At 27.3% G+C, this 26,136-nt stretch overlaps 2 protein-coding genes across 2 annotated transcripts in view; one reads left to right on the top strand and one right to left on the bottom strand.

Annotated features, from left to right (window-relative positions):
* LOC119678548 (F-actin-monooxygenase Mical) overlaps nucleotides 1-26,136 on the bottom strand; it is an 84,858-nt gene that overhangs the window by 58,177 nt on the left and 545 nt on the right. The window lies entirely within an intron of this gene.
* Nucleotides 15,890-17,214, top strand: LOC119678550. The gene is made up of 2 exons (XM_038090437.1): nucleotides 15,890-16,189; nucleotides 16,252-17,214. The coding sequence occupies exons 1-2, from the start codon at nucleotides 16,013-16,015 to the stop codon at nucleotides 17,104-17,106; spliced, it is 1,032 nt and encodes a 343-aa protein (XP_037946365.1). The 5' UTR covers nucleotides 15,890-16,012; the 3' UTR covers nucleotides 17,107-17,214.

Below are 26,136 nucleotides of genomic sequence, written 5' to 3'. Positions count from 1 at the left end.
TTTGATAAGAGGGAAGATGTCATCAATACCTCCCTTCATTTTGAAGATGAACTGAAGAGTTCTGTAGAATTGAACTATTATCATGTTTTTTGATAACGTTTATAATTATTGCATTATTCATAATTCGTCCATATATTTGAATGTAAGTCAAACCTAATATTTATATAAATTTTTAATGAAATAGTGATTTTATTAAGAAGACATATTTGGGGCACCAGAAATCTAACTGTCATCAGTACTTCTAAATTATAAATAAGGTATGTGTATATATTTTAACCACAGTAAAGCTGACACCTTTGAGCATCGCAAAACTAAAAGATTAAATTACAGATATTGCATACATGCAAATTCAGCTCAACGTATGGGTCTGATGCTCCAGCTATAAACTTGGAGTAAAACCACAGACATTCGATTTGTATTAAATGCGTCACAATTATTGACCCTGATCTTCAGGCATGTTGAACTTCAAGAGCTTTTTATAGACAATGCTAAGTGTAACTTTGCACATTAAAATGTTGAATACAAAAAAAAAAAAAGAAAAATATTGTTGCACATTTATGGTGTGAACGAACAAGTGCTCCATTGTGTTATTTGAAGCTATTGTCGAGTCAACTAAAGTAAATGAAATACATTATAAATTATAAGTTTAAGTTTTTTATTTCATAATTTTGTTATTTACAAGCTTATCACAGACTTTTAAATTGCAGACAATCTTGAAGCAAGCCTAACCCTGAGCAACTGTTGCTGAACAATTTTAATCAAATTTATTAGGCATTGACTGCCTTAAAGTTTATTGTATTTATAAATTACGAGTATATACAATTGCATTGACCCCGAGTTGTAATTTATCTCTTGTAGCCAGTAACTACTGCAGTTGATGCTACATTTTCCGCTGTAATTATTTGTTCTTTCAAATTTAATTAGCACAGTTGCAGCGGTCGGAGCAGTGGCAGCAATTGCAGTAGCACTGAAATGTAGCGAGCAGAGCAAACAAACGTGTTTAATTGTCAAGTTTCATGTCACTTTTAATTGCTTAATGGTATTTTCATTAAAGTTTTCTTTAATTTCCACACTTTTACTGCTGCAACATAATTCATCTAACATTGACGAACTGATGAATGAATCATCAACTTCGTTAGGTAAAAACAAGATTTTACATTAGTAAACAAAGCACTTTTAACATGAAACATCTATCTTAGCAAGTATTGTATCTGATGGAGACGGCAAAAGCATTTTCAACACACGTTGACTCGTGTCAAAATTGTCGACATTGTTTATAATTTTCTCAGAAAATTTTCCGGTTTATTTATTTTTGTAGTTTTTCACAAATACAAAAACATAGAAAATTACAAACAAAGCTTGCAATTAGTAGTCAAGTTACGTTGATGAGTTATTTGGTTTCTTTTAATGGCTCCTGCAGTCTGTTTTGCTTATATGAATAAATGTATTATTATAAACCAATATATATAAAATGAATAATATTTGCTCCTTTATTGCTTCTCTTTGTGAAAGTCACATGACTAATTACTGCACAAAAGCATTGTTACGCCTACTTCAAAATGTATAATATGCAAAATAAATTAGTAAAAGATCATTAAACTCAATAAAACAAATCAACATAAACAAGCAGAGAAGTTCAGGTGTTCAAGAGAATAAAAAATCTTACATAAAGAAGCTACGACGATTGTATAGAATAATTTATTTATAACAAGAATCAAGGAACATTGTTTTTTGTTATGATTTTTAAAAATTAATACAAAGTATCTAAAATAAATTATTTATGACAACATTCTTGTTGAGCATTGTTTTTTGTTATAATTTTTAATTATTAATACAAAGTATTTGGATTTTGCGATCTTAGCAAAATAAATCTTTGTTACACTGTTTTAATAAACATAAAGGATTCCTGACAGGTGACAGACTTGCATTCTTAAAATTTTTCAATCTCATAACATACAATAAGCAAAATTTTTAAAACCCCTATTGAATTATAATACTATTAAATTAATTTTTTGATTTTTATAAACCATATAATACAGTTTTAATTAATTTTAATATTTTTATTTAAATTTTATTTAATACAACAAGTTTTATCGCTTTAATATGTTCTAGGTTTATTCACCCCTTCAATTCACCAGAAGTGAAACCCCCACCGACTATTTTCTTTTCGTAATATTAAAAAATCACTTATTAGGATATATTACCGCTTCATGTAGAACTACAAGTTCTACATCAAGGAAACTATATTCTATTTTAAGGAAACTTTCGAGATTTGTTAGACTTGTTAAATCAATTGATTTAACAAGATTTTAACGAAATCTCAGGTTAAAATATTCTTACTTGTCGCATTATGTTGGTTTAGCCATACCACATGTTAATTTTCATATCATCTTTAAGCTACAATTTTTCTAATAAAATGATCAGGTCAGTTTAACAAGTATGTGGTTAGAGCATATTTTTCTGAGTGTAAGTAAGCTAAGTAAATATTTCAGTGAACGAAAACAAACACTAAAGTACAAAACATAGTGTACTGTTTGTCATCTTTGTTAAAGAACACTAAACGAACAGTACATTAAAAAAAGTCCGAAACAATTCAACAATTTTTAGAGTTTGTGTACTTTTCACGAAGGTAGTGCTCATTATAACGATCTTTTCACGAAGGTAGTGCTCATTATAACGATCTTTTCACGAAGGTAGTGTACTTTTAGTTATCTTTTGCCGATGGTAGTGTACTTTTTAGTGATCATTTTGCTAAGGTAGTGGTTTTTTAGAGTTTGTCGAACAAAACGATTTGGAAACGTTTTTAATGTGCATTGTTGTTGGTTCGTTTGCATAAGAAGAAGAAAAAATTTTGTTTGCATTTGTATTGCATGTATTTTGTTTGTGTTTTTAAATAAAGATATTGTATATGTATTTATTGATGCATATTTAACATTAGGGGATGATTTACATAGATATAATATTTTATTGCGGTTGGATGATTTGTATTATATTTGTATTATAAACTAAATATTACAACACAAAGACAAATGTATTTATTTGTTTTTTTAGGTCTTAAAAAACTTTTGAAAGGATAAGTTTTGTTAGAAATACATTAATATTATATTTTATGTATCATATTTTGCACAAATTTGTTATTTCGCATTTTCGAAGGAGAATCAACTCATTCTTTTTTCACCTGTTTTATATTTTATGGAAATGACTGATCTTTCTGGATAGAAATTAACTGAAGATTTTACTTGTTTACTCACTTTCTCACTTGTTTACTTTTTCTATTTAAAAATCTTGCGTTTTTTTATCAATTATTAGTTTGTCAAAGACATTATTTAGGTAATAAAATAATATGAGGCAACATTTTTCTGTCAAAATAGTTGAAAATATATATTTAGCTTTCTACCTGCCTTTTATATTTACTTAGGAAAAATTTGCATATTAACTCACATGTATTGTTACAATAAAATCTACATATTCCTACGCAATAATCTAAATAAGATATACAGAAATTCTTAGAAAATTTTTATATTTTTTACCGAATTATATAAACAATTTTAAAATTTTGTTTTTTGCTTTTATTGGCATTATAAATATAATACAAATCATCCAACCGCAATAAAATATTATATCTATGTAATTCATCCCCTAATATTAAATATGCACCAATAAATGCATACACAATATCTTTATTTAAAAACACAAACAAAATACATGCAATACAAATGCAAACAAAATTTTTTCTTCTCCTTATGCAAACGAACCAACAACAATGCACATTACAAACGTTTCCAAATCGTTTTGTTCGACAAACGCTAAAAAACCACTACCTTAGCAAAATGATCACTAAAAAGTACACTACCTTCGGCAAAAGATAACTAAAAGTACACTACCTTCGTGAAAAGATCGTTATAATGAGCACTACCTTCGTGAAAAGTACACAAACTCTAAAAATAAAGTTTGTGTTCGCGGACACAAACTTTAAAAATTTTTTGATGTGTTTCGGACATGAGCAGTACACTACGATACTGTACTGTTTATTTTCGTTCACTGAAATATTTGTTTCCATTGTGACACCCAATTTTGTTCAAATCGGACCTCAACTTTTCTGCAATAAAAGCTGGTGCAGTTTTTGCTATCTTCCAGCATAACGTTGATTAACGCTAAGGTAGAAGCAATTCTTTCTCATGCTGGTATACTTTAATATCATCTGTCATTAAAGGAAATATGAGCAGAGCATTGTCACAAATTTGAAAGTTATAGCAAATTAAAATTTATTGCAAATCAATTGGGCCACCCTATAACTTCCGTTCATGCTATTCACAGGTAAATTCTTATAACGAAAAACGCATATAATACTTATTAATATAATTACAGCTAAGCATCACTTATAAATAATTAATCGGTTATTTTTGATTCGAAAATTATAGTAGCTTTACGACAAACAAGGAATATATCGCTCTTCAAATTCAAATTTCCTGAAAATATTTTGGTCTCGGCGGAGGCCGCAAACATCTGTCTGTTAGGCAATTACCTATTGAAAGGAATATTCCAGTGCTGATTTCGGTTCTAATCAAGTTAAATAAATTGTTTCTTAATTTTATATATTTTATTTATTTATTTGTTTTAATTTTAGTTTACTATTTTTAGAACTATTTCATTTTAGCTTATTCGGTGTCAATTTTCCACCTAATTTGTGCTTTTTGAGTAAAGACATATTATGTGCCATGGAATTACACGTATTGATTGGTATGTATATATCTACAAAATAACTCATATGTGTTTCAATTGATATGTAAATATTTAGAAAATAACTCATATAGTATAGTTATATAATATATAGTTGATATAGATATAGAGTAGTCTGTTCGTTTGAGAGTAAGCTTAACTGCTGTATAGTAAGAGTGCTAGTCACTATACCTATTCTATTACTCAAATGACGAAATGTTGTTGTCTTAGTTAACCATGTTTAGAGATGTAACGCTAAATACAATGATTCTAGAATCTTGTCGCTATTTAATTGGGCCATTCTATAGCTTTTCTATATACTATTAACAATTAAATAATTGCAATACAATACTTTTTAAGATCATAATATTTTACCACCAATTTTTGTTTGTAAACAAAATTAAAGTCAAGCATCACTAATAAATGTACTCGAATCGTATATTTATTTAAAGATCATCTGGAACCCATTCTTTGTTAGTGTTCATTATACCTCTGTATGCTACAACCTAAGCTTTCTTTGTATAGTATTATATTGAAGTTTAATATTTAAAAAATATGGTTTATTTTTATTTATAAAAACAAATTACTTTGAAAGCAAAAGAGAAACAAAATTTGCCATTCCGTGCATTTACATATACAGCAATATTTACACGATATGATAAAATAAACAGACTTCTTTTTATTGTAAAAAATTTTTCAATACTTAGAAGAGTTTTACTGCATTTCTAAAACAAACAAATATTTAAATTTTGAATGTAAACAACAACGAAACTTTTAAGATCATAAGCATTTTGTACATCCCCTGCTGTGAAGATGATGAGGGCAGACATTACTGAGGATAAATATAATATGTATGTTTAAATAAGTACGACAGCTAATGGCGATGAATAGGAGGAGTGAGTTTCAACGAAAAATCAAGGGTGCAACAAGACATATACTTTAAAAAAGAAATTAATCAAATTGGAACATGATTTTGTCTGAAGTTTGATTTTACATAAACAAGTTACAATAAATTAAAAACTAAAAGTGAATAAATAGGCAATTTATATTTCCATATATATTTTGTTAAATTTAAAGAAAAAAATATATATTTTTCATATAATTTTTTTTGGTTTTAATTTTTACAACACTGTTTGTTTAATATAGAATGCAATTATTGTGTCCGTCGGCAGGGTATAGGATATACATCACCCTTCCTTGAAAAATAGATGAAAGAGATTTGAATCTCTTTGAGCATATGCAACTGAACTTGAACACGCTGTTCGGTGTGGTGTGGATATGAATGGAAGTGCTGCGTTCAACAATATATCCAGCCTCCACAATGTGACAGCTCGTGCATGCAGCATATTGCTTTACAAAACAAACACAGCTGACAGTTGCTGTTGTTTGTTAAAATACCATTTTACATTTAAATTCACGTCCCCCCCCCACAAAAACATTTTGTTAACAACAAAAAATACAGAATTTTTAAAAAAAAAAAAATATAATAATAATTTTTTCTGTTTTTATTATTTATGCAGATATTTTTTTAATCTTATGTTGCTCCCATTTTGGTTGCCTAATTTACCAAGACAACTCATAGCCACACAACAAAACGCAATATGCAATACACTGCAAAAATGAAAACACCAAGAAAATCAAGGTAATAAAAATGTTGCAAAATAACTTCAAAAAAAAAACAAAAATTTATATTAAAACAAAAAATAAAAACAAAAGCAATTTACAAGCAAACAACAACAACAACAACAATAGCATTGCATGGCAGCGCACTTGCTTGCTATAGCGACGACCCCACACTTCCGAACCATTCGTTTGGCGCTCTTCAGAAAAATGGCAATTTTCATGCATTTGGCAGACAGTCGTTGTCGTTGTCGTTGTCGTTTATTGCGCACACAATTTTATTAGCTGGCTTTTCCTTTTAACGCATATTGCGTGCTGCCCGTCTATTTGTCCGTATGTGTGAAAAATTGTACGGAAAATTTTGTTTTCATACGCTGCCGCTGCCGTTGCAATCTTATATATTTAAAATATTTATTTTTACAGTCATTTTTTTTCAGTATATCTTGTTTCGGGGCAGTTGTGCAACTATTTTTATTCCATTTAGGTTGGAAAAATTTTTTTATTGATAATAAAAACTTTAAGTTGGCCATGAATTTTCATTTTAACGCAATCGATGCTGCAAGTGTTGATGCTCTTGCGACGTTGATGTTGATGATAATGATGATGATGTGGTTAGGTGAAAGTATGTATAAAAATTGCTAGTTTTTCAATAAAAATTAACTAAAATCGATTTTAATTTTGCAATAAAATGAATATTCAATATCACTTTAATTTTTTTTAAGGTACCGAACTGCAGTTATTTACCTTAATTTTATATTTGCACAGTTTTATGCTAATTTTAACATAAAATTTCATTTACAGATTTCATATCATTGTAAAGTTATTCAAACCCTTAACTACTAATTTGATTTCGAAATTTTTATTGACTATAATTTATAATTACAGCCAAACATCCATTACTCGAAGTACCACTATATTGAAAAGAAAAGGGTAGACTTATGGAGACTTCGCAGGGTTTCTCACTGGGCATTGGGCGGAGTTAAAAAGCATCTATCGAACCTAAGTATCACTAGAGACGATAGCTGTAGACTTTGTTGCGAAGAAGAGGAGACAGCAGTACACATTTTGTTTCACTATGATAGTCTCGTCAGACTCAGACTTTGGTACTTATCCACTGCCTATTCATTTATTACGGAATTAGGCAACATCTCTCCAAAGAACATAATGGCGTTCTTAACTGCTACTCTTCTATGAAACTAAAATGGGTATGTCATAATAATTCGCAAAGGATGCAGTGATGTGGTGACAAGTTCCCAACCCGTTTTTTTTTTAAGTAATAGACTATTAAAGCACCCCGACCTAAAAGATCTATTGTGCGCCTAAAGGCCCAACTAGGACAATTTTAGACTATTTATAAATCTTGTAATTGCTGTGGGCTTAATTTTACCTATTTGACTTGGGACTAATATCCCACTTCCAAGGTAATTGAATCTACGTCTTGCCACCGCTGTGCAGTTGCATAGAACATGTTATGAGGTTTCCTTCTCCTCATGACAGAGTCGACAGAAGTCACTTTCTACCACACCTATAATCTTGATGTGGTAATTAAGTCTACAGTGTCCTGTAAGGAGATCAGTGTAGATTTTAATATCGTTTCTGCTAAGGCCATCAACTTTGATGTGATCAGGATCAATGAATCTTTTTGACTGTCGCATGCCTGTTTGAGCTCTTCAGTGTTCAAGTAAACCCGTTTTAAAATCTAATCTAATCTAATCTATGGAGACTTCAAATTAAAGAATTTCTTTGTAATTGTATGTAATTTGCTCTCTAAACCCTGTTGCACTCTATTTAGTGCGAGTTATAGAAAATTAGAGTTATAGAAGTTCTAGATTGCACAGCAATATAACTTTTTACTGCACTGGATAAGATTGAGTTTTCATTCGATAACACATTTCAACAAATTTATAGTATGAAAAATTATCTTCTCTCGTAATTATCTATAATTTCTTTATCGAAGTATAAATAATTTATGTAAACGATATAAGATAAACACAAAAAAAAATAAGGAAATAGCTACAAAAATAAATAAAAATAAAAATATATTATGGCTTAAACTCTCAGAATTGATCAGTAATGAAACTCATAGCATATGGAAATTAACCATAAAAGGTTTCACCGGAAAATCATTGCAATAAAATTAAAAAAATAAATAATTTGTGTTTAACACATCCGCATATAAATTACATTCTGGGTAATCAATGATTTTTTTCTAAACGTAAATTAATATAAAAAATCAATATAAAACAATGTGCATTAATACACACCATTAATAGTAACACAAACACATATCTGCAACAGAAATATGAAAATATCTCAAAGATAAGAAGCATTATAAATAAAGCATTTCTTTTTTTATATCTATAATTTTAGTTAAAATTGAAACCAAAAGATATCACAAAAAAACTATTCCCATGAAATGTACATGATTAGAAATGATATAGTTAGTAGTTATCATCCGCTGTTAGTAGTTTGTTTAAGCAATATGTTTAAGTTGTAAACAAATTGATTTGTTGTTTATTCTATATAAAAACGAATAACGATAAAATTTCAGATACGGCAGTTTAAAATAAATAAAATATAATTTGAAAGATACGCGAAAACAACAGAAAAGACGCAGTTTGTAATGCGAAAGTATGTTCTAGATAAGAAAATTTTTTTCTTTTGTTTTCGTATTTTGCTTATCAAAGAAAGTTATTTTGCTTTCTTACTCTGACTACTCTCACTTTCATTTAAATTGAAAACATTTTTTTTTAGAACAAAACTTAAGAATATTAAATATTTTATATAATAAGTAATAAGGCCGTGTAAGAGTTCGAGTAAATTGAGGGAAATAGTAAATTATGTCGGTATGGCAGCGAATGTTGGTATTTACCAGAATTTCGAGTAGGGTAAATTAGTTAAAATTAGGTAAATTAGGTGTTAACATGTGTAAATTTTATAAGATGTTTAATAAATAAATAAATAAATTTAAAAACTTTTAACCAAAAATAATAAATAAGTGCAATAAATAAATATTTATATAAGTGCAGTGCAAAAAATGCCTAGGAAACTTCACATTCCTTTACCTTAATTTTATTTAAAATTTTTATAATCAAATTAAATTTTTTTTTTTATTCTTTATAGAAAACAAGCTTATGGAAATAGATACATTCAACGAAAAAAATTTCAAATCATCTGAGATCTCAGAAGAATAATATTTTATATGATAATAAATAGTCTTAATATAAACTCTTTTTGTGATCTTACTGCACTATACCATGTTTTGTTTTTCTTATGTATTAATCTTATTACAATGTTTATGCAATGCATTTAGAAACTGCGAAAATTTTTATAACCAAGTAATTGATTTAAATTTAATTCTAATATTATTTAATTCTATTTTACATTTAAATGAAATTCACTTATCGCAGGTTTGTCGTATCTTTGACAACGGTTTAACACTAATTGCATGTGCACATGCTATGCACTTAACAAGAGCTTAGCTTAAACAGAGAGCTGAGCTTCAAATTCTACCAATAAAACTGATTTTTTTTTAACTAAAATATTAATACCAGAAACTTCATTTGCAGATATATATTATATTATGCACTATGCATATGTATATATCAGTTAAACCCTCGAATAGAAAATAATAAAGCATAAGCCACCACATGAGATTGTTCAAGAATTAAGACAACTTCGTATAGATAGACGAGGGTAGGCGTAACGTGCGCAAAAACTGATATCAAATCGCGCTATGTGGCATGCAAGGCACAAACTTAACATGTATCTTAACAACGAGGAAGTAAAATATTCACTAGACACAAACGAATGAGCAATGAGCAATACAAGGCAAATTAAAATTTTTTTCTACTTTAAATATGAAGTGAGTGCAATAATGCAGAGAAAAAATGTCTAACTTTATACATTTATTAATGTATATAAGTTGCAACAAAAGATAATAACTTACACTGAACCACACACTCAACCATATCAGTTTATTTACACTTAAGAACCACAAATAGAATTGCAAGGAATTTTGATTAGTATTTAATAGTGGGCATATGAGTGCATGCAGCATGGAATACAGATGATAGCTTGCCTTTAGTCCAAGTCAATTAAAATTAAAATAACGTTTTAAAAAAAAAAGTAGGGATTTTAAAAATTTTTAAATTTTAAAAAAGATAAGGAATTAATATAAGACAAAAATTTGTATAAGAATTATTAATTCATATAAATAATATATTTATTTCTATATATTTACCTATATACATACTATTGAATTATACAGATACTTATATAAAAATTAAAAATATGCAATTATAAATATAAAAAAGGCTTATTACTAATGTCGAAAAATTCAACATAAAAAGTATGACAAATTGAGTAAGTTTTAAGATACATATATCATTGTATATAAATCACATAAAATATTTTAAAGCAAAAAAAAAACAAGTTACATATCGTTTTACAGTGGCGTAAATTCTATACATAATACATATGAATGAATCTAAAAACTTGTTTTTTTAGTTATTTAAAAACTTCAAAACAATTAAACAAGTTATAGATACATACTAAAGTTTTACTTTATATTATTTAGAACTGGTAGGTTTCGGTTAGATTAGGTTGGAATAGAGGATTGATACCTAATGCCGATTTAAACTGAAATAATAGTACATTGTGATACCACGAATTTGCGTTATATATACGCAGACCAAAAGGATTCCCGAAAAGACCGCAGTGGTCAGCATACAAACAATGTATAAGACATGACTCCACTATTCAAGTGAAACTAAACCAAACTGAGAAGTCTATAAACTTAATTAAAATTGGTATAAAATTAAGACATACTAAAGTTTTACTTTAGCTTTATATAAATCTTCACGATATAAATAAAAACTAAAAAAAAACTCTAATTTCGCTGAAACTCTTAATATTTGTTACACTTATAATTATAAATGATTATAAATAATTTACTTATCAATTTAAATTTGAACAAAATTTATTATACTTAGTAAATGCAAAATAAAATCTTACCTAGTACTATACTTTTAAAAAGAATTTAATCTCTGTCGATATATAATAAAATGTGTAAAAATATTATGTTATATAGGGAGGCTCAATTGAGCTGCAATCAATTGCGAACTGTTATATCTTTGGATCTAATGAGAAATAAGGCCGATATATTTCATCTAATAATAACTAATGTTATTGCTCAAAAGGGTTGGATCTATTTTTTTTTCCAAAAACTTTAAAATTGAGTTTAAAAGCAATAGTGCTATATTTAAAAAAATATATATTTATATAATATTTATATTTATTTATATAATACTATTTATATAATATTTAAAATATAGCACTATTGGAAAATCAAGATTAAACATCGGTCTAACACATAGCTTTTCGAGTGGGCAATAACGCTCACTTATGGGCATAAAGGGAGCCGATAAAGCTGGTGTTGAATAAGTCTATTTATAATTTTCTTTAAATATTTTAAATTTAAACTTTAATTTTTGTTTTAATTTGAATAAAAGATTGTAGTGATTATTATAAAGGTGCGATTTATGCGATCCTATGTATTATATGTATAATACATATGTATATAGATGTATTATATGTATTATATAGATGGGGTGCTAAAAAATAATTGTTTCTCAAAGTAGACGATAGATAAGTTTGAAAACTTATATATAACCTATATATAAATAAAATAAAAATATATAAATAAAGTAAATGCATATATATAACATATGTATAAATAAAATATATATGTAAATATAAATATATTTAAATATGATATATATTAACAAAAAAATATTGTGAAAAATGTTAAATTTAATGTTATAAAACCAATAATTAAATATTGACCCAATAATAATAATAATAATAAAAAGAAATTTAAATAGTTTATATTTTTGAACAGTTTAATTAATATAAATGTAATAACATATATAATATAATAATTCATATATATATAATATACATAATATAAATAAATTTACTACTTTAATTTATTGTTCAAATTGCATCAATTCAAGTCCTCTCTTTTTGATTCACACATTTTGCTTATAATAAATTCTTCTACATCAATATATCCGATAACCTATTTTTGCTATGGTCTATGCTGTAATTGAAGATGATTTTCAACACAATAAAATAAAACGAGAAAATACTTTTGTGGCATTGATGGTGATGACAACATATGTATTTTGTATGTGTATATTTTATAATAATCCCATTTATTTATGAATTTTTTTACTATAACATAAACTGCTTAACCGCTAATGTAATTCATATTCTTTGAAAGTAATTAGGTCAAAATTGAAATTTTAATTTAAAAAGTTGTGGATAATTAATCATAAAGTATAATTGAAAATATATGTTAAATTTCATATACTATAGAATAAAGAAATAAACTCATTCAAGTTTATTTAAATAAAATACTTGCAATACAAAAAAAAAAACACAAGGTCTAAACTTGAATATTGAAATAAATTACTACAGACCAATTACAAATGTAATAATAGTTCATTTCATTAAGTAAGACCACTATAAAATAAAAAATTATGCACTTAAAAGTAGCCGAAACAAATTTTATAATATATTTTCTTATGTTACTATTTTTATTTACTAAAATTTATTAAATTATATATAGAAGAGTTGTTTGAGAGTCTAAATAGTATATATTTAATATAGCATATCTCACTAAGAAGCCAATCTATGAATGTGAGATAAATAACCATACAAAATAGTAGATAATATTTATTATCTCTTCTAGTGCAAATAGTTTATTTTTACTCATATCGTCAAAGCGTTCTTTTGATAAAAAGTTTGAAAAGAACGATGAAAACGTTGATTCTTTAGTTTCAAAACAATTTTCTTAAATCACATGAAGTTAAGTTTGAATAGTATGGATATCACAGAATATCTGACTAATTTTATTGTTGCAGTTGTAGATGAAATGTTAAATAGTTCTAAAAAAACAAACTGTCCACTTTGGCAACATATAGTCCTTTCTACACTATATAGTCGATCTGGAACTGTTACACAGCTTTACACTGTTATGGTTTGTCTCTTTTTTTTAAGATAACTATTTATATAGAATTATTCTATATTCAACGAAAAACAAAACTATACCTCCTTTACCGCTAACAAAAGTATGTTCCCTAACTATAAAACAGGTTCAGGAAGTCTAGTGTTTATAAAATTATTTAAATTTTTAAGTAAGATATAAATTAATATGTCTTTTATAGTTATACTTTGATGAGGAAACAACTTATTGCATTTGCGTCAAAGAATTAAAAAACAAAGATTGAAAAATACGATTTCAACTTAGTACGTTTGTACTATTTTGATTAATTATATTATTAACAAAACAAAAAGTTACTGTGTTGCTATTTTTTTCTATTGTTATCTTCCAAATTATCTATTTTTATTCTTACATCGTTTTGGTTTACTCACAGTATCGTCTATCTTATGGGTTCCATTCTAGCTGTATAGGGTTGTTCAACTTCAATTATAGTCTGAATTCTCTTCAATTCATGAAGAGGCTCTGATCAAGTTAACGTTCTGTATATATATCATTTAGTTAGAAAACACCATGTATAACTAATTATATATATAACCTTTAAAAGCAGTTATTAACGTAATCAAGTGTTTAAAATGAAGTTTTATAATAGAGTTCTGTGGTTCAAATTTATCTAATGCAAAAATTGAAGAAATCATTTAAATAAACTTGGATTTTAAATAATTAATGACTTCATATTTAGAAACTTCAATTTTTTTTATAAAAATTTTTAATTTGACACTAGTGAATAATAAATCACTAACAAAGCGAACGAAAATGAATTTTGCTTCAAGTCAAATTACGTAAGACAAAAGAAAAATATTATAAAACTAAAATTAGTAAAAAAAAAAAAAGATTCTAAAATTGTTGAGAATGTTAAAGAAACTTGGTCGTGTGTAAATTTGTGACACAATTTTACATTTGCCAACAATTGCATGCATTCAAGCAACATTATTTAACCTCCCACCAGCAAGAGAACTACTATTCAATATACATCAACATTGCAGCAAATCGTCAAACCTGACCGGCAATGCTTGTAGCATGAGCATGAATCTATGATTGTGATTGTATCTTTCGTGTTCTTAAAATTAACACAACAACAACATAAATATATAATCTTTTTTTCTCTCAACAATAGATTGTTTTTCAAAGTATTTTTCATTCTTTTTTTTTAGAATAATGTTCACTTTAGAATGTTTCAAGTTGTTTCTGTGATATTTTTTGTTTTAATTTTTTTTTATTCTGTATTCTGTATAAAAATTTAAAAAAAAATTGTTAACTCATTAAATATATTAGTTGCAATTTTCTAAATAACAGCAGCAGAGCAGCAATATCAATAAAAAGCCACAACGCCAATGCATATTGTTGTTGTTCAAATTAATTGTAATTATTTGGCATATTAACTGAAAAATATTATTAAAAAAAAAAAACGGAATGACTTCGACGTTGATACAATATTCTTCACACAAATAGTTATATTAGATATTTACCTTTTTTTACGCATAGATATTGTATCATCTAACACATTATAAGTCAAATAATTTTTTTTTTATTAGTCAACATAATCTACACAGATTTACAGAGCCATACGACAGACAAAAAGACTCCTGTTTTGTCGTACCAATGAAAAATATATATAACAAATATCATTTATATGGTATCCGACCATCTTCATCTCTTTACAAACGTTCTAGCTTGATATACCTGTAAAGACTTTACTTTGCAAATGATACATATTTTACTGTGCTTTATAAACATTTTAACAAACTTAATATACCCTTTATTCACAATAGTATAGAGGGTATAATGAGAAACCAGTGCCTGAAACTAAAAGTTATACAACAACAAATTAATTGCAATTATTTCTTAATAATTCTTAATAATTGCAATAAATTATTCAAGCCCTCTAAATGAACTTTATAAATCATACTTTGAGTTTAAATTACTCATAAAATTGTTTGGGTGTTCTAGAGAATTCGGAAATTTATTGTGGTTAGAGATCAAAGTAAAGACAAGATAAATTATAGTTTTAGATATTATTAAATAATAAATACAACACTTAGTATAAAAATTTATCGCATTCTAGTAAGACAACTTGTGTCATACTGATGAAATAGTATGTCTAAAGATATGATCATAAAAACTGTTTAAAAAAAAATCTATTGTGTGACTTGGACTTCGTTTATATAGACAATAAGATTGTTGTGAGCATATCAAGCTATGGTCTTTTATTAAAAACTTCACAACATCGAGTTTTGTTAATATAAACATTTAAGATGGTATTAAAAACTTACCACGAAATCGGATAATTGGTTGATTGTAAGTCTGTATATAGCAAGTTGGACTAGTTATATACATTGCGTGCACATCGCAAGTTTTATATGAATAATTATAGTTTCATGTTTTTTTTTTTTTAAAACTGCAAAATAACATTGCAACATTAAAAAATTACTACTGTCAAATTTCAAATATTTTTAAATGCTTTATGAAAAATGACCTGTCATTTAAAACTTATACCTGTCAATCTAATCTACAAAATATAGACTTTTTTCTGAAAAACCTATTTCAAATTCCGTAAATTAATTGTCTGAAAAACAAATCTTAAAAACAAGAAATTGTATAGAGAAAATGGGCGATGATAAGGATCCTTCGATACAGTATCTATTGCTTCAGCACAGACTAACAAAAAAGAATGGGCAATGGAAGATTAAGGAAAAAATAAAATCTGACTTATCGAGTCAACTTCTGAAGAAGAATTTATTAGTAGAAAATAAAAGTACTGATTTAATTCATGAAATTAAGCAGGTAAATAAAGACAGGAATTATAAATATATAAAAAATTAAAAAAAATATTATATTTATTATAGTTTGCGAATAGGCAAGGAAATCAAATAACCCAACGTAGCAATGGTTTTTGCAAGACAAACAATAAACTTAAAGGGTCGTTTGATGAAATCACTGGTAAAGATGAAGCTAACGAGCTTGTTACCAACAATAATTTAGAAAATTTCTGTGGTTATGGATATGTGCGTGGAAAAGACGAAGATAAAATAAAGAATTTCGATATAAGCAAGTTTAAAAAAGAAGATGACAATGGAATTAAAGAGCACGTTATAAATCGTAGTACAGAAAATGATCTTGACTATGCATTTACAGGTAGAGATATTAATGCAAGTGATACTAAGGCAAGTGTGAGAGATAATCCATACACAGCTAGTCTCGATGAAGATGATACCGATGGGAATTGTCTTAATAGAGATGATAATGATGAAGGAAGTTTCGATAGATGTAGTCTTCAAGGGTGTAGTTTCTATGGTGGTAGTTTCGAAGGGCGTAGTTTTGATGGATATAGTACTACTGAGGGCAATATCTATAAAAGTGGAACCAAAACAATTCGTTTTGATAGAAATACCTCGAGTAAAGACTGTTACGATGGAAATTGTGTCAATGGAAGTACTGACGATAAAAATACTGTCAATGAAGGTACTGTGGATGAAGGTAGTCTCAATAAAGATGGTATGGATGGAGGTGATTTCATTGTTGATTGCCTTGGAGATAGTTTTAATGAAATTCTTCCCAATACTGATGATCTCGATAGAGGTGGATTGGATAAAGTTGACAGTCACCACGATAGAGCTGGTGCTAATGCAGGTGATACTCATTACAATTTAGATAAAATCAAAGAAACTAAGGGCAAACACGATCCATCTAACGCAGATTAATGTTTAATCTGTCCGATTTCGCAGCTCAAGTAATGGATGTCATACTGTTTAACAAAACACTACATAATTAATTCTTAATTTTTATTTAATTTTTTTTTAAAGAACAAATAGACTCTTCAAATACATATGCATATAAAAAACAATAATATTAACTATTTATTAACTAATATAAACATGTTTAAATAAAAAGACAGAAGCGTGAACAAACAAACAGTTTCAGCGCATGCCCGCTTGCTTAAACATTTCTGCAAAACTGTTAGTTAAATCTACGATTTTGCAATACTTTGTTTACTCAGATACTTTTTTTTAATAGCATGTAGACTCATCAATATCATTTTGAGTGAATTTTTTGTTTCGTGGTCTGCTATTTGTTTTGAAAATATAAAAAAGCATACAAAACAATTTTTTGTAAAATATGAATAGGAAAAACTCTTTCATTGTTTATACGCTCTGGAAAACACGACATGCAGTTATGCTGCACCCAGTTAGTGACTACGTAAGTCAAGAAATGCAAAGATATTTGGAAAGGAAATTGCTTACACATGTGTACACAACAACTGGAGCCAATTTTGGCAGAATACTTAAATTTCAAGTAGAAATGATAATAAATTTTACATTCAAAATTTAATAAAAATAAATGGGAGCAAAGTATAAACAGTTAAAAAATTTATGTTTAAAAAAAAATTAAACTTTTATTTTTATAATACTTTTATAAAAATTATAATAATATTTAAAGATGTATACAATATTTTTATAAAATAATATTCTGCTGAATATATGTAACGAGGAAATATACACTTTAACACCAAAAATAGAAAGTTACCATATACTCAAATAAGTAGACCAGCACTACTGTACCGATGTGTTACATACAGCAAAGCCACAAATACTGCCATAAAGCAATTATAGAGGGCACAAAACCTGGTTATAGGAAGACTATTTAAAATTCCATGGTATATTAGAACAACACACATACACAGAGATCTAAGGATCGACTCAGTGAAAAAATATATCAAGGACAGAGCCCTAACTCTGGGTAAGACCTCAGGACCCACAGGAAGATATGCTACGATCCGTCATCAATTAAAAGATAAACGATATGAAATCCAGCATAGTTAAAGCCTAGTGTGGGGTAGGGATAAGCCCCCCAGCCACAAAAGAGTAAAAGTGCGTAAGAGTAAATAGCACTAACTCAAGAAACCACAACAACAACAATATAAAAAGTTATATTTCTAACGCATAGAGGTAGAGAAGAAGACGGTGAAACAATGAGGTGATACGTACATATATTACTAATAAACTTGAAGAGATTCCAAGCTCTGTGTCTGCATGTTCAAACGCAAAATATTCTTTCAGTTCTTTAAAAATATATTATTAGTTGTGAATTATATACTTTCAAATTAAGTGATGCTCTGCAGTAAAAGATTTTATATTTGTCATTGAATTGATGAACGGTGATGTAATAATAAACAACAAAAATACAATCAAACCTATTAATCTGAACTATAAATATTGTATTAGTTATAGTATAGCTATTATAGGTTTTTGCTTACAGTACTAAATTTGTAAGCATAATTTACGTTTTCACGATCACATCTCTTTAATTACTGGTAATGTTATTATGACTACTATTTGATTTAAGATATTTCTAAGATTAGCTACATATACAGACCGTCATGATTAAGTCAAATGTAAAATTGTTGATGTTTATAAGTAAATTAATAAATGGAGAATTAAAGAAATTTTTATTAAAATTTGGTAATAAAACGACGTTTTCTGTGCCAAATTATTGTTCAGTAATAAATGTCAGAACTTTAAGCTTAAATAGGCAAAAATATGTATTTTAGTGTGGAAATGCTTACACATATATAACCTTTAAATTTTAATACAACGAAACAGTATTAAAATAGTAATAAAAGTACGAAATTGATCATTGTCATATAACTTTCTATATAACAGGCGTTTTTGTCATGACTAAAAAAGTGTAAAATTGTTATGACCATTCCTCATATGACTGTCTGTTTTTAATACAAATTATAAAATCACACATACTGAATATATAAGTATGTCAAATTTGTATGCATGTCACCTCATATTATTGGCATTATTATATACAAAGTAATATATATATTGGCATTATCATATCTATAATTATTCACAAGTCACAATTAACATTATCATGTATAACGAGGCAACAAGCAATATATTAAGCCTTTGTTTTAGTGATAAAAATTTCTATAACATATTTCTATATTCATTATTTTAACGATAAAATGCATAAATAAAGGAAAAATAGTTGAAAAATGGCAAAAGGTGATTAAAAAAATGGGCAATAAATAAAAATTTTTTTCTCAATATAATGGATCAATCAAGAGTTCAATATTATGGGAGCTGTACATGGGTACAGTAAACCTGCACATGTATTACTTAATATCTATGAAATACAATCAGCAATATCCAGTAAAGGATGCTTAAAAAAAAAAAATAAAAAATAAAGAGTCCAATTATTATGTTGAGGCTAGTTGAGTCAGTGCACATAAGCACTTTTACTCCTGCGAAATTTCTTCAAAACCTCTCTTTGCGCGTTGACTAGATTATTGTATATCACTTCATCAGACTAAGCAACAATTGACATCAGATCTGCATACCTCCTCGAGAAGCCTGTAATCAATATGGCTTTCTATAAGACAAGCCTTTATATCTAATAATTTTAATAATTGCCTTACAAAATTTAATATTTTAACAACAAAAGTGATGTCAAAGAGATTGCTGTTAATAATTTTAACCTTGGTCGTCTTCCTTTTTCTTTGTGTACTCAGTACTATATTATATTATACTATATATATAGATTAAAAAGAAATTTAAATATAAAATAAATATTTGTTTACTTTTACTTTTTTAAAATGTATTATTGTACCCGTATTTATTATTTTGGTGACTAACTCTAACTTTCACAAAATGCATTCAAGCATCAAATAAAAAGTTAAACGTAATTTTCCCAATAAAAAAATATAACATTTTGTTGTTCTATTTTGTCTAATATACATTATATGAATGTATAGTATTGTATTTAGTTATTACAGTATTTGTTAAATTTATCCACAACAATAGAAGCAATCAACAATTCGTTTTATTCGATTTTTAATAATTTTTTATTTATTTATGTATTTAAAAATAAAAATATCTGACACGACAATATCAATGAAAAAAAAAAAGATTAAATAAAATTCACGGTCTCATGCCCATTTGTGCACAATATGTCAAAATTGATGCTTTTAATGGGTTCGATTTGTTTAGGCATTCTCCCAGACAATTCCGTTGAATTCATTTCACCGGAAAAGGGTTTTGCTTGAAGAGGGAAATTTTAAAAATTTATAAAATTTGCATGTTTTTCTATAATAAAAATAACTCAATTTATTATACGTGAAGAAATTTATTTGCAAGCTGAAAAACGAAATTTATTAATATACATATATGTATGTATATAAAATTTTAATTCAATGTCAATTCTATTTACTTATATAGTTGTATTTCGAAAAATGGCAAAAACATAAAATTAAAATATGGATTCAAAAACTTGTCTCTCCTCTATAATGCATTTCCGGTCTAGCTATGAAAAATAATTTGATTTAGATATTTTAATTAATTCATCGACATACAGTGCTTTAGGCATAATACATTCAGCTCAAAGCCCCTCGAATCCTCTAACTTCTTGAAGTTTTTTTTGTAAAATGATTTCTCGTAGTTTTTAAAAGATAGTGCTAACAATAACTTCTTCGTGTAAGTCAAATTTCATTCTCTGGAGCAACTTTTAAATATCTGCAAATAAAACAAATGGCCTCCGGGGACCAGATGTGGAAAGTACAATGGTTAGGAAAGCAATTAAGAGGGTAATTTGATTATTTTAACTATTGTCTTGCAGCACAAAAAAACAACTATGGTCGCAGTGTTTGCCGGTACCCTGTTTATAGAATAGGATTGTGACTTGTTGTTTTTGGCCCGTTGGGAGCAAACACGTTACCTAGTTCGCAAGCAATTCACGTATACTCAATTTTTCGTGTAGAATTGCAAAACTGCTTTCTGATTTAGTTAATATCAGATACTTGACACCCTGTGGACGTTTTGATACTTTCCGAAACAATTATGGATTTCGGGCAAATCGAACGTTCACCATCATTGCTACTTGTAAGACTGTATAAATTCAGCATGCCAGTCAATAATGGCTGATTTTTTAATGCAGAATCTCCAAAACACTTATTAAACCACTGTTCAACTACACCCTTTTCCCACATCAAAAACCAAAGTTAAATCAGCGAATTATTGTTTTCCATTAATTATAAAAATTATAAAACCGTGTTACCCACAATCACTGCTAGCTGTCAAGTAATTCTCAGAATGGCATTTGATTGTGACATATATCATTTGTAGAATTCTTACACTCTGCAAATCATATAGGCTTATTAACAGTATATTGTCATAAACATATATATCAGACAAGAGACTTATATATAGTGATGTGATATATATCAAACACACTACTATAAATCAAATAAAATGCAGATCAAACTCACTATGTTTTTGTAGCAATATGTATATTAAAACGTTTATTTTCATTAAATCCTGCAAAATTTCGACTTTGAGGAATAAGGTTTGGTTAGGTTATACCGGCGATCCAAAGGGGATCCACTTAGTCCTATAGGCCCATTGTGCTACCGTATTATTAAGATCAAGATCCTCAAAAAAGAAAGCCCCTAAAATGTTAAGGTGGACAGAAGCAAAACAGGTAGGAGGGACTTTCATCGGTCTCATCACAACTGTAGAATATATGGTTGAAAGAGAGATTTAGTCTCCTAGCATGGTTACCTAAAATACAATAACCTGTATGTAAACCCCTACTGCAAGACTAATATCTCTACAGTGCATCTCTATGAGAGAGTTTGATTTTATTCTATTGGTGTGTGATCAAATTGAATACAGATACCTGCATATCGTAGAGTCTTTCCATCTTTTATTAAAAAGTTCGTCACAGCAGAAACTCAGTGTCAGAGGAATAAGGTTATTGTACGTTTTTTTTATTGACATAAAACTATACATATTTTGACACACAGTTTGTTACAATTAAAAATAAATGTTCTATTCCAACATAATTATTGAAATTATTCATAATACATATACCTACTTGTATATAAAAATTTCATTGTAAAGTTCTTTAAAATTTAAGAAATTTAAATTTTTATCCATATAATTTAATTTTTTTGTACCAAATTATTCTTAAAAGAATATATTAGAAAAATTGGCATATTTCCTACTATATGCAAGATTGGCATATTTCCTATTTTATATATGCAAAGAGGCGTTTATGAGTGGGTAAAAAAACAAAGCAAATAAAAAATATTGTATCAAAACTAAAGCAAAATTTGCCCACATAACCTACCCAGTCAGTTACCCATATATATATATATATGAATACAATACCACTTACCTTATATACAATATTTGTAACTACAAAGAAGCTAATAATTCAATGTTATAAGACAAAAAAAAGAAATAACATTAGAAATGTATGTAGATATATTTAAACTGGGCATCAAAACCTACGCTCTTCAACAAAATGACAGACAGACAATCTTTTGCAAATAAGAAAAGACATATAACAAAAAAAATATTATTAATCATAATAAAAAAAAAGAAAAAGTCAATTGAAATTTATTTAATTTATTACACAATCTTTGCGTTTTGAAACCAAACATGCAAAACATGTTAACAACTTTAGATTAAATAAACAAATCAACATTTTTCTTTCTATGCCAGTAAAATCATACCAATTAATTTAAATTCATAAATATTGATATATTTATTTTAAGTTGATTATAATTTTTTTTTTTTTTTTCATAAAAATAATAACTTAAACATGAAACTGTTTAGTTAATAATAAATTTCTGCTAATTGAGCTGTAATTTTCCAACAATTTCTTTAACATCAATCGTTTTAAGTCAATCATCAATTTGCAAATAAATATATTTTATGCCAAAAAAATGAGTGGGCTTTTATACGAATATTTATTTAAATAAACAAAACTTTAAGGTAAATAATAAAGTCATTTGTGTGTACATATATAGTATGTGGAAACTCTTACTTGGTCAAGGTTTATTGATTTTATTCTTATCGGTGTTGTCCATATCTATAGATATTTTTGTGCATATTATAGTCTTATCAAGTTAATAAACAATTTATTGGAAAAATGGAAAAAAATATACATATGTATACCACTATATATAAAAATATATTATGACTTCCTTAAATGGAAATTAAATTGGAAATTTTTATCAAGAAATAACATTTCGTGCTATTAAATAAATAAAGTTAAAGGGTTTTATATATTTAGTTTTAACAAAAAAAAAAAAACGAGTCAATCGAACAAACAGTGCTTAACTAAATGTTGAAGTTTCAATTATAAAATTATTAATATTATTTTTCCTCTTATCTTATTCCCTTTTTAGCACCCTCTAATGAAATCATCTAGTTTCTAATAGAGACTTAAAAACTATTCAAAATAGAAATCTCACACTTTTTAAAGTAGAAAAGCGGGCAGTGACCTAAAAAGTCCTTAACTGTTTCTGCCTTCTCTTCCTTTTACAAAAGTATCTACTAGAGTTATCTATACTTGCACACCTCTCTAGTAAGGATCTTTAAGGACGGACTGCAGTAGATTTACAGTACCTTGTCTTAAACTTAGAAAAGAGCCCGCTGTATTGTGGCGTTGACATGCGTGGTCTGTGCTATCTTCTTATTTGATTCTACTTTTGTACTTAATATTTATCTAAAATTCGCTCATAAGAGAAAACTGATACTCACATCTCGGATTTTATTGCGTTTTCCGAAAGAGTACCACAGTTTCCCGTAATATCAGTTTGGCCTAAAATACAAGTGAGATGAATCTTATTATCACTTAACTCACTTATTTTAAAAGGCAAGCATCACAATGCCATAGATCTTGACTTCGTCTCTACATTTATGAGTGAATTTATGGTAGCTTGGCCATCTCTGGTAATATAGATATCGCTATACATTATACAAAAATTAGTGTATTACTGCCATACTTCTACATAGAGGCATTCAGACAATAAAAATAAACGTTAATAAAAGCCACTGTGTAAAAAAAATATTAATAAAGAAGTGAAAATAAAATAAAATTGTAAAACTATAAATGAAAAATAAAATGAAATAAAATGAATAATAATAATATGAAAAAGCAATACAAAAAAGTACAATTAAAATTATATCAATAAACAAAATACAAAATTCTTTGGAAAACCTTATGTAAAATATATTCAATATTATATTATATATACACTACCTTTAAAAATTAAAATAATTTATGCAAAAAGTCAGTGCACTTAATTAGTGCAAGTGGATAGAAAAAAAATTTTATTGTGCATTATACGATTTTTATCTATTCTAGTAAACATATGTATATGACTTGATTAAACATATATGTTTAACCTTTAAAGCTACGAGTGACTTCAATAATTACTTATCAATTGTTTATTATCATGACACTGATATACATCCAAAAAATTATTCAAATATTTGCTTAAATTATTATATATTATAACATACTCTAAAAATAATAAAATTTATTTATAAATATTTAATATTCTGATAAGATTTTACGTGAACAGGGCATATGACATGATAAGGAATTTATGGTATTTACATTCAGTTTTTAAAATTTAAATCTGATATGCTGATTACAATGGTTTTTTCGAATTTACTAAAAAAAAAAAACTAACTGAATGGTGAAGAATACAGAACATATTATTTAACGGGACGAGAGCACCTGAAGTCTTAGTCTGAAGCTGTTCACATTCGAGATCAAGTTTGAATTTTCATTAAATCTCACTGTTTTTAAATTGTTCACTCGCTTAAAATTTAATTTTATTATTTTAACACAAAAGTTCTTATAACAACATTTTAGAGAAGGTAATTACAATCTAACGTATGGGAAAATGTTCAAAATTGCATATGGTGTTAAGTTTATAAGCACTTAGATTTTTGTTTTAGAAGAATTAAAAGAAAAAAGTTCACTGCATTATATAAACTGATAATATTATATATAAAATGATATAATATTATATAATAAGACATATAATAAGGGTACTCATCTAAGCACATAAATTAATCAAGTGTATAATTTATTTTTTTTTACGTACGCGATTATATTGAACACAGTAGATTATTTGTGTAAATTTATTGATCTGATGTATAATAGCACTATTTATATTAGCAATAATTATGACAGCACAAAATACAATGCTCAGCATCGCAATTTTTTCAACCAAACTTTTGGCCAATATCGTTGCAATATTAAATATATGTATTAAGTTTATCGATCAGCTGTGTCGCTATCAATAAATTATAAAATAAAATGCCGAAATTGTGCGAAAAGTTCAAACTAATATGTATCGTGTAATATGTAATATGTATCGTGTAAATTTATTAAGTATGTATAAACGAATTTTCATACATAATTTGACACTTAACTTATAAAGTAGATAAATTTATACATTTATAAGGTTTTTAAGTCATTTATCTATCACTTTAGATGACTTCCCTTAATATAATTATATACAAGGTTAGCCGACGATCCCTAGTGGATCCATTTAGGCTTATTGGCCTATTGTGTTACCGTATATATAGGAAAAATTTATGGTTTGAAACCAACTAGAACATTTCACGATGCTATTTAAAATGCTAAAATGCTATTTAGTGTCAGGTCCTGTAATTGGTCAAGGTTCTCAAGAGAGGGGGTTCCTAGAGTATTAATTCACCGCCGTGCATGAGTTGAGCAAAAATATAATAGATAAGAGGCACTCTTATTATCTTCCCCGCAGCTGCGACAGATTTGATTGAAAGACCTAATCTTCTAGCATGTTTCCTTAGTTTACAGTGACCTGTAAGTAAATCTACCAAAAGACTGATATCTCTACGGTATCATCTCAATGAGAACTTTGGACTTTCTTTTAGCGG

This window comes from Teleopsis dalmanni, chromosome 2, assembly GCF_002237135.1.
Source record: "Teleopsis dalmanni isolate 2A chromosome 2, ASM223713v2, whole genome shotgun sequence".
NCBI lineage: Eukaryota > Metazoa > Arthropoda > Insecta > Diptera > Diopsidae > Teleopsis > Teleopsis dalmanni.
Note: the sequence above shows the minus strand (reverse complement) of the source record. Positions and strands in the feature narration are given on the sequence as shown.

What these genes read in the sequence shown, in the direction of transcription:
- LOC119678550 (XM_038090437.1), top strand. Translation starts at nt 16,013, where the DNA reads ATGGGCGATGATAAGGATCCTTCGATACAGTATCTATTGCTTCAGCAC. An exon ending in TAATTCATGAAATTAAGCAG is followed by an intron (nt 16,190 to 16,251) that starts GTAAATAAAGAC and finishes TATTTATTATAG; the next exon opens with TTTGCGAATAGGCAAGGAAA.